Below are 12,510 nucleotides of genomic sequence, written 5' to 3'. Positions count from 1 at the left end.
AATACACAGCTCAGCAGTCAGTATCACACAGGATAGGATTAGATATACAGCTCAGCAGACAGTATCACACAGGATAGGATTAAATACACAGCTCAGCAGTCAGTATCACACAGGATAGGATTAGACACATGGCTCAGCAGTCAGTATCACACAAGATAGGATTAGATACACGGCTCAGCAGACAGTATCACACAGGATAGGATTAGATACACAGCTCAGCAGTCAGTATCACACAGGAGAGGATTAGACACATGGCTCAGCAGTCAGTATCACACAGGATAGGATTAGATACACGGCTCAGCAGTCAGTATCACACAGGAGAGGATTAGACACATGGCTCAGCAGTCAGTATCACACAGGATAGGATTAGATACACAGATCAGCAGACAGTATCACACAGGATAGGATTAGATACACAGCTCAGAAACAGGATGTTCCAATGGAGAGGACATTTTCATTCCAAGAATCCCACTCATTCCATCTGATTTGTTTTTTGATTTTAAACACCTCCAGTTTCCAGTTCAACTGCTATTTGCAATGTCCATTAATTAATAATGCTCAGGGACAGTCCTTGAAAGTAGTAGGGATCGATTTAAGTAGTAGGGATCGATTTTCAATCTCCATGCTTTTCTCATGGTCAACTTTACATGGACTGTTCAAGAGCTGGAACAGCCAAAAATCTGTTCATCTTTGCACCAAAAGGAAAAACCAAACATGTTGTTTATGAAAAGGCTCTTGAATGAGTTGATAATAAAATACTATCAATACTTGGGTAATCGTTTAGTTAATTTGTGTTGCAAATCTGTAGTGTTGAATACATGATGTGAAATGTTTTTATGTGCAATATAATCATTATAATTTGTTATAACTAACCACAGTTGGTTACTATGGCCAGGCAACGCCGGGCTCTTCAGCTAGTAAGAGATAAATTAAGGGTAGAATTAAATAGGGCCTGTCTTCTCTACGGACATGTCTGTTTTTGTAAGGCTATGTTCACAACTGTGTTTGTGAATTCTGTTTTATCTGTTCTGTTGTAGGCAAAAAACAGCAGAATTCATGTCCAAAATGAATCTGTTGCATAAATAATGTTATAGGAAGCAGAGGCGTTCCTCTGCCTATTATAGTTAGTCCAGATTTTGTTCTATGTAAGTTTTTTGAATGACAAAGTTATTAACGATGCATTTTTTCTATTTAAAAACAAAGGTACTTTTTGGGACGAATTCTTGTGCTTGGTACAGTTTCAAGTCCAATGTTGAATACACAATGGCTGATTTAGTACACCAGCTCCTCCATTAATTTTACTTTATTACATCAAAGCATTTGATGAACACTATAAAATACATGTTGCTCCGTGACAGAGCTGCATTAACTTAACAGGGCAATGACGGAAATCTTAAATTCCTTTATTCAAGACTGTTATCAGCCTTAATAATGATGCTGTGTATTGCGTCTTCATTTTCTGGCCTCCTAGCAAGGAAAATCATAATTTAAAACTTCTTTGAAGATGAGAAAAATAGCTATTGTGCTCTGACTAGAAGTTACGTGGCAAAATGTGCTGTAAATCATTGTGCAGATGAATGGAGGAAACTGACAGACTCTGCTGTGTAGAGTATATAATACAGAAACCTCTATTACCACAGCACATTCAATGTAAGAAAAGGCATGAATTAATATCCAGTAATGTTACCACTTAAATGTTTAAATCTCAGAATGAAATAAAAACAAGTTATTCTATGTCAAAGATGGCTACCTCCACATTTCCATTATTGCTAACTTACAGTTGTGGCCAAAAGTATTGACACCCCTGCAATTCTGTCAGATCATACTCAGTTTCTTCCTGAAAATGATTGCAAACACAAATTCTTTAGTATTATTATCTTCATTTAATTTGTCTTAAATGAAAAAACACAAAAAGAATTGTCCTACAGCCAAATTGGATATAATTCCACACCAAACATAAAAAAGAGGGTGGACAAAAGTATTGGCACTGTTCGAAAAATCATGTGAAGCTTCTCTAATTTGTGTAATTAACAGCACCTGTAACTTACCTGTGGCACCTAACAGGTGTTGGCAATAACTAAATCACACTTGCAGCCAGCTGACATGGATTAAAGTTGACTCAACCTCTGTCCTGTGTCCTTGTGTGTACCACATTGAGCATGGAGAAAAGAAAGAAGACCAAAGAACTGTCTGAGGACTTGAGAAACCAAATTGTGAGGAAGCATGAGCAATCTCAAGGCTACAAGTCCATCTCCAAAGACCTGAATGTTCCTGTGTCTACCGTGCGCAGTGTCATCAAGAAGTTTAAAGCCCATGGCACTGTGGCTAACCTCCCTAGATGTGGACGGAAAAGAAAAATTGACAAGAGATTTCAATGCAAGATTGTGCGGATGTTGGATAAAGAACCTTGACTAACATCCAAACAAGTTCAAGCTGCCCTGCATTCCGAGGGTACAACAGTGTCAACCCGTACTATCCGTCGGCATCTGAATGAAAAGGGACTGTATGGTAAGAGACCCAGGAAGACCCCACTTCTTACCCCGAGACATAAAAAAGCCAGGCTGGAGTTTGCCAAAGCTTACCTGAAAAAGCCTAAAAAGTTTTGGAAGAATGTTCTCTGGTCAGATGAGACAAAAGTAGAGCTTTTTGGGCAAAGGCATCAACATAGAGTTTACAGGAGAAAAAAAGAGGCATTCAAAGAAAAAAACACGGTCCCTACAGTCAAACATGGCGGAGGTTCCCTGATGTTTTGGGGTTGCTTTGCTGCCTCTGGACTACTTGACCGTGTGCATGGCATTATGAAGTCTGAAGACTACCAACAAATTTTGCAGCATAATGTAGGGCCCAGTGTGAGAAAGCTGGGTCTCCCTCAGAGGTCATGGGTCTTCCAGCAGGACAATGACCAAAAACACACTTCAAAAAGCACTAGAAAATAGTTTGAGAGAAAGCACTGGAGACTTCTAAGGTGGCCAGCAATGAGTCCAGACCTGAATCCCATAGAACACTTGTGGAGAGATCTAAAAATGGCAGTTTGGACAAGGCACCCTTCAAATATCAGGGACCTGGAGCAGTTTGCCAAAGAAGAATGGTCTAAAATTCCAGCAGAGCATTGTAAGAAACTCATTGATGGTTACTGGAAGCGGTTGGTCGCAGTTATTTTGGGCTAAAGATTGTGCAACCAAGTATTAGGCTGAGGGTGCCAATACTTTTGTCTGGCCCATTTTTGGAGTTTTGTGTGAAATGATCAATGTTTTGCTTTTTGCTTCATTTTCTTTTGTGTTTTTTCATTTAAGACAAATTAAATGAAGATAATAATACCAAAGAATTTGTGTCTGCAATCATTTTCAGGAAGAAACTGAGTATTATCTGACAGAATTGCAGGGGTGTCAATACTTTTGGCCACAACTGTACAAAGTTATGCCATTGTATTTTAAAGCACCATTACAGTGTATTTCCTTAATTCACTGCTGGAGTGGTGCCACAAATGTAAATTCCCTGCACCTAGTATAATACTTAGGCAGGGCTGCGTACTTCCTCCTTTCTTCTTCTGTTAAGCCGCGCCCACTGCCACACCTCTTCCATTCAGCTCCGCCTACATCAGCATGTGTCCTGCATAGCCATCTTTAACATTGGGTATGCAGGCGATGCAAATGTATGCGGATGAATGCGCATGCTTCGTTTTGACGCTGCGCCGAGCGCAACATGTTGCATTTTGTTGCGGTCAGTGCAGTGTCAAAATGACGCATGCACAGGTATCCGCATACATTTGCATGGCCTGCATACCCAATGTTAAAGATCGGTACGCAGGACGCATGCCGACGTAGGCGGAGCTGAATGGAAGAGCTGCGGCAGTGGGCGGGGCTTAATGGAGAAAGAGAGGGGGAAGTACACAGCCCTCCGCAGAGTTGCTGAACACTTGTGTGAAAATAGCCTTACCCGCCACCATCTTCATCTTACATTCGCGCAACTCCAATCACCCTCCAGCAGTTTGTAACCTGCCAGATCGATCCAGTGTTTGCTGGAACGATCTGAAAGTCAAAATTCAGTGTAAGACAATGAGATCCAAAACGAGGGTCTCGTATATTTACACTGAGAGCTTGTGATCGTTACCTCTGACTTCCGGTAAGTCAAAAGTAGTGGTCACAGGATGGTGGCGCAGGACCAGAGCGGCGATGGAAAGAGCTGAAGACAGCAGCTAGTAAGTATAAGGCTACGGTCAGGGAACTTAGATTAGTAGCACCACTCCAGGACTGATATAGAAAAAGACTGAAGTGGTGCTTTAAGCTGCGGAGTCATGTGTAACCCTTATAGTCACACCCATATCAAGGTGATGGAGAGGGGATTTGTGACACTGGTCACCTCTCGTGAATAAGCGGCTAAGCCATGTGAGTTGTCAGGGAGTCCGAGGTCAGAAGCCAGGAGGATACGTCATAAATAGAGGGAATAGACAAAAGCATAGTCAGGTAACGTTCCGAGGTCAGAGTACCAGGAGGATAACGAATCAGAGTTGAAGGAGTTAAACAGGCGGATGGTCAGAACAAAGTCCAAGGTTGGGCAACAGATCAAGCATATTGAACTCAAGGCACAGGGAGCACAAAGCCAAACTTCACAAGATGAATGTACGCCTGACAGTGGTCTGGGAGAAGCTGCTCAGTTAAGTAGGCATGGCCATTACCAATCACAGATTGGCTAGTCGAGCTGTCAAACAACACACTGACAGCTCAGCATGCCCCTGAACCAGACTGGATGGTCATACTGTCAATCAAAGTACTGACAGCTTCAGCATGCCCCTGTACCGGACTGGATGGCCGAGCTGTCAGTAACTTCATCCCAGACACCCTGAGGGGTGGAACCGTGATAGGATTTTTATTTTTACAGTGTTCTAATCAGCTTCACTAGGCAATGATGTCTTTAAATTGGAGCTCTGGGACATAACTTCTTGCTGAAAGATATAAAGTACATTATCTAAAATATTGCAGCCACACATCAGCATTATTGCAGGGGGAAAGATGTGGGAGCATGAGTGCTGGATGTTACGGTACAGGGGGCATTTACAAACTAATCAGATCAAGTAAGGTATTAAAATATAAGACATGGACAGCAAACTATACTAAATCTCAGGACAAAAAACTAGCCACAATATATGACTCTGAACAATCTAAAAGTAATCCAAGTTTACTATTACATAGACAAATGAAAATACAATTCATAAACAAACTGTGAGCACAACGATATTATAAAAATAAGTTTATAATAGCAGATCATCCAATTTTGCTGATGGTGATTAAGAATAATTTTCTAGTTTACAAAGGGCAATAGTGACGATATTAATTACATGAAAAACACACCTACACATACAATGGATTGTGATCTTTTCACCTCTACATGCTCAGCGGAGCAGAAAATGAAGTCTTGTAATTTTTCTGGCTTTGATGTGTGCTGCATAACATTTTGTGGAGAAATGATTTACTTCTATCATTGTCAGTTGTTTCGCTGTACAATACTTGGTGGCACAATCTTGCTTACACTGCAAGAGTTCTATGATCTAACATTTTTAGCAGCACAAAGCAATTACTTTCTTGAAAAGCAGAATAAATTATTTACTGTGCATCAAAATGTTTAACTTTCTTCCTTCTTCAGCAACAATATGGGGTTACGCATGGAAAAAATGAGTAATAATCTCTTCTTTGTTTTTTACAGAATTGCTATTTTTCTGTGTATTTACATAACAGCCGCTATTCAACAACTGCGGCAATATTAGTTATCCTTCCATCTATCAGATAAGCGGTTCATATTTACATTGCATGTTGTCAGATACACATTTTTATTATAATACTACTGTTTGGTCTTCACTATTTTATTAATCCTTCACAGTCAGCACTGTTGCTCATGGCTGCTGTATTGTGAACTTACATAAAAATGCATAACATTAGCTAACATTACATACCAGTATTACTGCAATCAGTGGTGTAACTAGGGTCCCATGGGCCCCGCTGCAAATTTTGGAAATGGGCCCTCATCTCCATGTTGGTCAGAGGTGTGGGCCCTTGTAGCATTCTAGATCCTATAAAGACATATGTATTCGCTCCCCCATCTAATAATGTCACTCCTCCTGGCTGCTCCCTGTAAATACCTCTGCAATAAAGTCACTCAGACTGGGCCCCTTCCAGGAATACTGTCCCCAATCCTGGTCCTCTTCAAGTAATAATATTGCCCCATCCTGGGAGCCATGCTATAACCATATACCCTATCCTGGGCCCCTTCCTGGTACAATATTCCACATTCTGGGCCCCTTCCTGGTATAATATTCATCATCATGTAATAATGTCCCCCGTACTGGGTTCTTTCCTATAATATTCTCAATCCTAAGCAATTTGTAGTAATAATGTTTCACCAAGCCCCTTCCACTAATAATGTCCCCTATCCTGGACCCCATCCTATAACAATGTCCCTCATCCTGGGCCCCTTCCGTTCTTCTCCAGCATATTTTAAAAATAAACAAATGATAATGCTTACTTTCCACAGCTCCTATGATGCGCGGCGTCCTCCCAAATAGCCAATGCAGAATCCAGTAGCTGAGTTTGGTGTGCCAATGCGGGAAGTGCATGAAGCCACTGCCATGTGCTGCCCATCACAGGTAAGGTGATGTCTACTGCTGGCCACTGATTGGCCATTAGCATGTATTGCAGTGCATGGAGCCAGCGGGTTGTTGCTCCTTAATACATTTCAGCATAATGTGTGTCCGAGGATGCACATCAGGGCTGCCATCAGGGCATTATTTCCCTTACTGCTTACTCTTACTCTTCTGCTAACCAGACCCACAGCGGAAGAATTCTGCAAGCCCAGTAACTCCTCAGACACACGTTCAGTTAAAATCTGTTACCATGTATAATGGCACTTATGGTAAAATTAGTATTGTGTCTTTTTAGTAATGATCAGTATTGTAGTATTTGGTCACTATGTGGTGGTAATATGTGGTCTAGCCATGGTGTGGCAGTATTTGTCCCTTGTATGTGGTATTTTTTGGTAACTATGTGGTGGTAATATGTGGTCTGGTCATGGTGTGGTGGTATTTGTCCCTTGTGTGTGGTATTATATGTCACTATGTGATGGTAATATGTGGTCCAGCCATGGTATGGAGGTATTTGTGCCTTGTATGTGGTATTATTCAGTCACTATTTGGTGGTAATATGTGATCTGGTCACGGTGTGACAGTATTTGCCCCTTCTATCTGGTATTATTGTTTTATTTAAAAAAATGTGTGTGACACATTCCCTTAAAGAATAATAAATAAAAAAGAGTATTGGATATTTTAACAAATATTTAATAGGTTAGAGCAGTGCATTGCCTGGCCAAAAGAGTCTAACTAGTTGTGGTGGAGGCTTAAAAAAAATATTTTAGCCAAAACAAAAGCTGCTGGCTATGTTTGTGATCTGGTGTTAGATGGGACCTTTTAATGTGTGATTGGTGAGGACATGGTGCAGATGTGGAGGTTTTCTATGAGTGGGCGGTGGGACTGTGGAAGGTTTGAAGATTGGAGGCGAAGCTGAGGTGGAGCCTGAGTGGAGTCTCAAGGGAGCCCAAAAATCTTGCCATTATGGGGTTCTCAAATTCCTGGTGGCAGCCCTGATGCACATACAGGTAAAATAGCCCCCCCATGGGCCCGGTCGTGATCACACCTTCTGCGACATTGATCATTATTCCCATGATTGAAATTAAAATAATTTAAAGTGACTATGCAAAAAATAGAATCAAAGAATGAACATTCTTTTAGGAACTGGAAAAATGCTTATCTTTTCTCTACTTTTACGCTGCTCCACATCTGACTCATGGCTTCAGAAAGAAGCAGGCAGGCAGTCACGGGTGAGAAATCATCTGGCTATGCCCTCTAACCTATTATTCACTTATAGTTGGACTAGATCTTTTTAAGAGTGACAGGTTAGTGTAGGAAAGTGTTTCAGACTATAGGTATTACTACTGTCATTACCATGATTTAGCCCTGATGTCATATGTAAGTCAACTGTTTCATCATTTTCTTTAAATAAGGAGAATAAATAAATTTACATTCATGGTGAGATAATGGAGACGTTCAACTTCAGTTCTCAGCGGTACATCTGCCAAGAACTGCCATGAATCTATGATTTTGATGTGTGCAGAATATACTGTAATTGTTGAAAAGCAATGAAAAACAGGTTCCTATGATGGTGCAGGGCCTCATCCAGACATCATTTTTCATGTTGATTGAACACATACTCACTAAAGTTTAAGGACTGTTCATAAGTCCCATTTTTTATAACACAAAGTCACCCATCCAAGTCTGGGTTTGTGAAAATCATGGACTTGACATGGATGCCATCTGTGTGCTTTTAATTGTTAGCATTGTAATGGCTAGGAGGCATGTGCCATTTTTCTTCTGCCATCTGAGAAAATCACTGATGGTAAAAACAAACACAGCAACCAAACACTGATAACAATTCTGATCCAGCGCACTGATGAAAATCGGCCATCTGAATAATGTTCATTCATAAAAGCAAAATGACAATCCTGGGGTCATGCACACCCCGCTTTTATCTCTAGCGCTAATTTAAAATGAATTTTGCTTTAACAATGCCAAAAAATAATGAATTGCCTGAAATAGACAATGAAAATAGGTTACTTACCTTCACAATTTCTTGTGCTATCTGCCTGGTTTTGTTGACATCTAAGACAATTTTTGCATCCCGTACCACTGAGTATAGTGTTCGTCCCTTGCACAAGCTGTAACAAAAATACATGTATATTAAATCCAAATGCCCTGAAGCCTCACAATATGATATCTTAATAAGTTATGCCAAATAACAAACTTGGCTGACATATTTCAAACCGTTGCATCTGCTCTTTTCTTGCTAACAAAAATGAAACAGAGATAAGTGACTGATATTTTTACAGAGATTTAAAAATATGGTTCAAATAGCAATGGTACCCATGAATGCAATATGTGTCAATGTATACAATACAGCCTCTTATACAGACATGAAGGGAATCTGTTAGTAAGCTTTTGCTATGAAATCTGAGAGCAGAGAGATGTAGGGGCAGAGACCCCGATTCTGGCGACATATCGCTCATTGTGCTGCTCGTTACAGTTTCAATAAAATCAAAGTTTTATTAGCAGGATATTATCACTAGAGGATTAGTTGTCTTGTGCCATGTAGTCCTCTTGCTCCGTATAACCCTGCTGATTGGCAGTTTTCTGCCTATGCACAGTGTACACAGAATGCTGCCAGTTAGTGATGTGGGTGGAGTAATTTAGAGCTCAGCATTTAGAGAAGTACTAGATCATCAGCAGAAGAAACAGTGAGTTTATCAAAATGGCAGCATGCAGACGAGTAAGTGAGGCATTGCTGTAATCAGAGTCCCTGTAGCATGCTGCTTTCAGATTACATAACAAACCTGCTGACATATTACTGTATGCGCTAAAGGCATCTCAAAACCTGATGTAAACACTATGGTCAAATCACGGTATACTAATCGAATAGAAAAGAAAGATGATTATCATTCCTCATTTACTACTAGCGATGACCTGGACTTTCAGTGTGTTTGAAGTTCTCATTAATTGTACATCATACATAGTTAAAGGGGACTTGTGAAATCTGCACTAATTGCTCTGACAGTTCAGGAGCCTTTTAATCACCAGTTACAAAGAAGTTTTCTAAACAATTTTTTTTCCAAAGAGATCCTAGGAAATAAAATCTTTTTGCCTCCTTGTCATGAACATGTGCCCAAGCACAAGTGGCTACAGGCAGCAAATACAGTATGATATGATCGACAATTAATGACAATGATTATTGATCGAAGAGGAAATGTAACACAAAGATTAAGGCCGGCGTCACACTAGCGAATAAATCGGACGAATGCAATGCGATAAAAAATCACATTGCATTTGTCCCAATGTTATTCTATGGTGTCGCTCCCATCATCCGATTTTTTGTCGGATCTTTTCCTCGGAACGAGACAATTGCAGCATGCTGCGAATGTCACCGATTTTCGGATCGGACTCGCCAATGCAATTCTATGGGTGTGATAAAAAATCGGATTACAAACGGACCACACGTGTGACTTGCGATAAAATCGCAACACTTCTCCAGGTCACAGGAAATAGCATCAGGCATTGGCAGGAAGCTTTGGGATGCAAATTTCACTTGCACCATAAAAAAAAAACAGGAGGAACGCCTCCACGGATTCCTCCATCATGTCCACGCAAGTGAATGTAGAAGTGCTGATAGTTCTGGTCCAGGAGAGGCCAGAACTATGGAACCAGAGAGATCCCCACTATGCTGACCGGGCACGCAAGGAGGCAGCATGGAGAAGAATCTGTGCACAGATGTTCAGTGGTTATGAGGCAAGACCTCAGGAGAAGCAGGAGCAAATTAGTAAGTTAAATATTCCCCCAAAAATTCAATTGCACTGTAAAAATGTGGACACGTAATTAAAAAGGCAAATGTAATATACTCAATGTAAGTTACAATATGTGGCCTCCTTGGCCAAATAGCTTTCAGAAATTACTACGCAATTAATGTCTACATAATAGCCCAATCTAAATTACACATCCCTGACTGGTGGCCCCATTAATATTTTCGGACAAATATTGCAATCCTTAGCTAATTTTTCTTCCACCAAATGCAGTGCTCTCCTTGTTTTTTGGTCCGTATCTTAGCCAGTATATAAATATATATATTTTTTTTAATTCAAAAAATAATAGATGTTTGCATCTATACATCAATGTGAAGCAGAAAAAGAAGAAATATGCAGCACTCACCGATGTAGCTGAAAAACTGTGAGTCTTTATTTCACATAATTTCCATCAAATGTGTGGACATGCAGGACGTGGAGGAATGCTAGGGGAGGGAGGTGCCGGACAACGGCCGTTTCGCGATTACTCGCTTCTATAGGTCCAGGTGACCAAAGAGATAGGATGGTTGGACTTGAAATGGCAAGTCAACCATCCTTGGAACCTCTTCCTCCTCCTCCGCCACGGGTGCCAAAACCTCCACCACGGGTGCCAACACCTCCACCACGGGTGCCTCCACCTCAGCCTGCACACATCCAGAATGTGGCTCCACAGGTCCAATATATGGGCCAGGGCGCACATGCACAATATGGCCACTTTAACTTACCCAAAGTTGGAGGGTGGCCCCAACATGGGTATGTTAGACATGGCCATAATGGGGGATATGGGCAATTTGGGCAGCCCTACCATCAGGACTACTCCCAACAATTTCCTAATTATCCCTACCCAAACCCCCAAATTGCTCCTGCCAGGATGCAACAGATGCCAGATCCAACTGGCAGCGCACAGAGGGACAGTGATTTGGCCCAGCAACCAAGGCCAAATGTCCAAGCAGGACCCCCACCTTCACCACCCCCAACCTACCATGACTTGTAGGTTTGCCTTTGGTACTCATTGTTTTTTCATACAGTATGTATATTATTTGCTAAAATTTTGACATCATAATGTGCTGCTAACATTATGCCATATGTTACTTATATGGTTATTTTCTTTTGGCATTACCAAAAAAAACCAAGTAATAAACTTGTTAATTCACAAAGTGTGCTTGTTCATGTTCGGATATGTTCTGTAATGTGCTGGATACATCTAAAACACTAAACTGGTCACAAAAACACACAAAAGGGCAAGCAAAAAATCTTTATGACAACACAAAACAACCAAAACACTACATAGATAAGGCTTGCCAGAGAGTAGCACCCTGAGGTGTAAGAAAATAAGTAGTGAACACATCACGTACTTTGAGTCCTGAGATTGGATGACGGGGTGGGATTACATGTGTCCTAGGCCTAGACACATTGCCAGACTCAACTTCAGCATTATCATGTGAAGGGCAATCATGAATTTGTGTGAAGTTAAGTAGGACCACACAGGCTTTAATAACTTCATTTACATTAGCTTCACTCAGCTGAATGGCGGACTGTAGGACCCTCCATTTGGCCGAAAGAATACCAAAGGCGCACTCCACCAGTCGCCGAGCATGTGATAGGTGCAAGTTAAATATTCTCATGACATGTTGGCTCAATTGAAACGCCTCAACTGCTACAAGAACATAAGGCACTGGTTCAAGATTTGAGTCTGGAAGCTGACGTGGTGGTAGGTCCAGCTGATTATTACGCAGCCGCTGACCCATAATGGAAGAATTGAAGACTCTGGAGTCTCCAGTTCTTCCATAGGCCCCAATATCTACAATTATAAACCTGTAGTGAGTGTTGACCAGGGCCAACAATACTACAGAAATACTACAGAAAAATATTTTTTATAATTATAGAATTGGGACCCTGAGTTTGGCGGCTTACGCAAACTGATGTGCTTCCCATCCAGGGCTCCAATACATTGGGGAAACTGGCACGTGGCCTCAAATCCACGGGAAATACGCAACCAGTCTGCCATTTTGGGCTCCAGCATTACCACATGATGGAGTCTGGACCAGATTTCTGAGCATGTAGACCGGACAATGCCAGAGA

The 12,510-nt window shown here is 41.2% G+C and overlaps 1 protein-coding gene across 2 annotated transcripts in view; it reads right to left on the bottom strand.

Moving 5' to 3' along the window:
• KSR2 (kinase suppressor of ras 2) overlaps positions 1-12,510 on the bottom strand; it is an 887,084-nt gene that overhangs the window by 105,761 nt on the left and 768,813 nt on the right. For both annotated transcript variants that reach the window (XM_073560006.1, XM_073560082.1), the window contains exon 15: positions 8,661-8,757. In XM_073560006.1, the coding sequence (XP_073416107.1) occupies positions 8,661-8,757 (97 nt within the window). The remainder of the gene's footprint in view (positions 1-8,660; positions 8,758-12,510) is intronic.

The sequence above is a fragment of the Dendrobates tinctorius genome, unplaced genomic scaffold (assembly GCF_039654945.1).
Source record: "Dendrobates tinctorius isolate UK_male_01 unplaced genomic scaffold, ASM3965494v1 ptg000003l, whole genome shotgun sequence".
Taxonomy (NCBI): Eukaryota; Metazoa; Chordata; class Amphibia; order Anura; family Dendrobatidae; genus Dendrobates; species Dendrobates tinctorius.
Note: the sequence above shows the minus strand (reverse complement) of the source record. Positions and strands in the feature narration are given on the sequence as shown.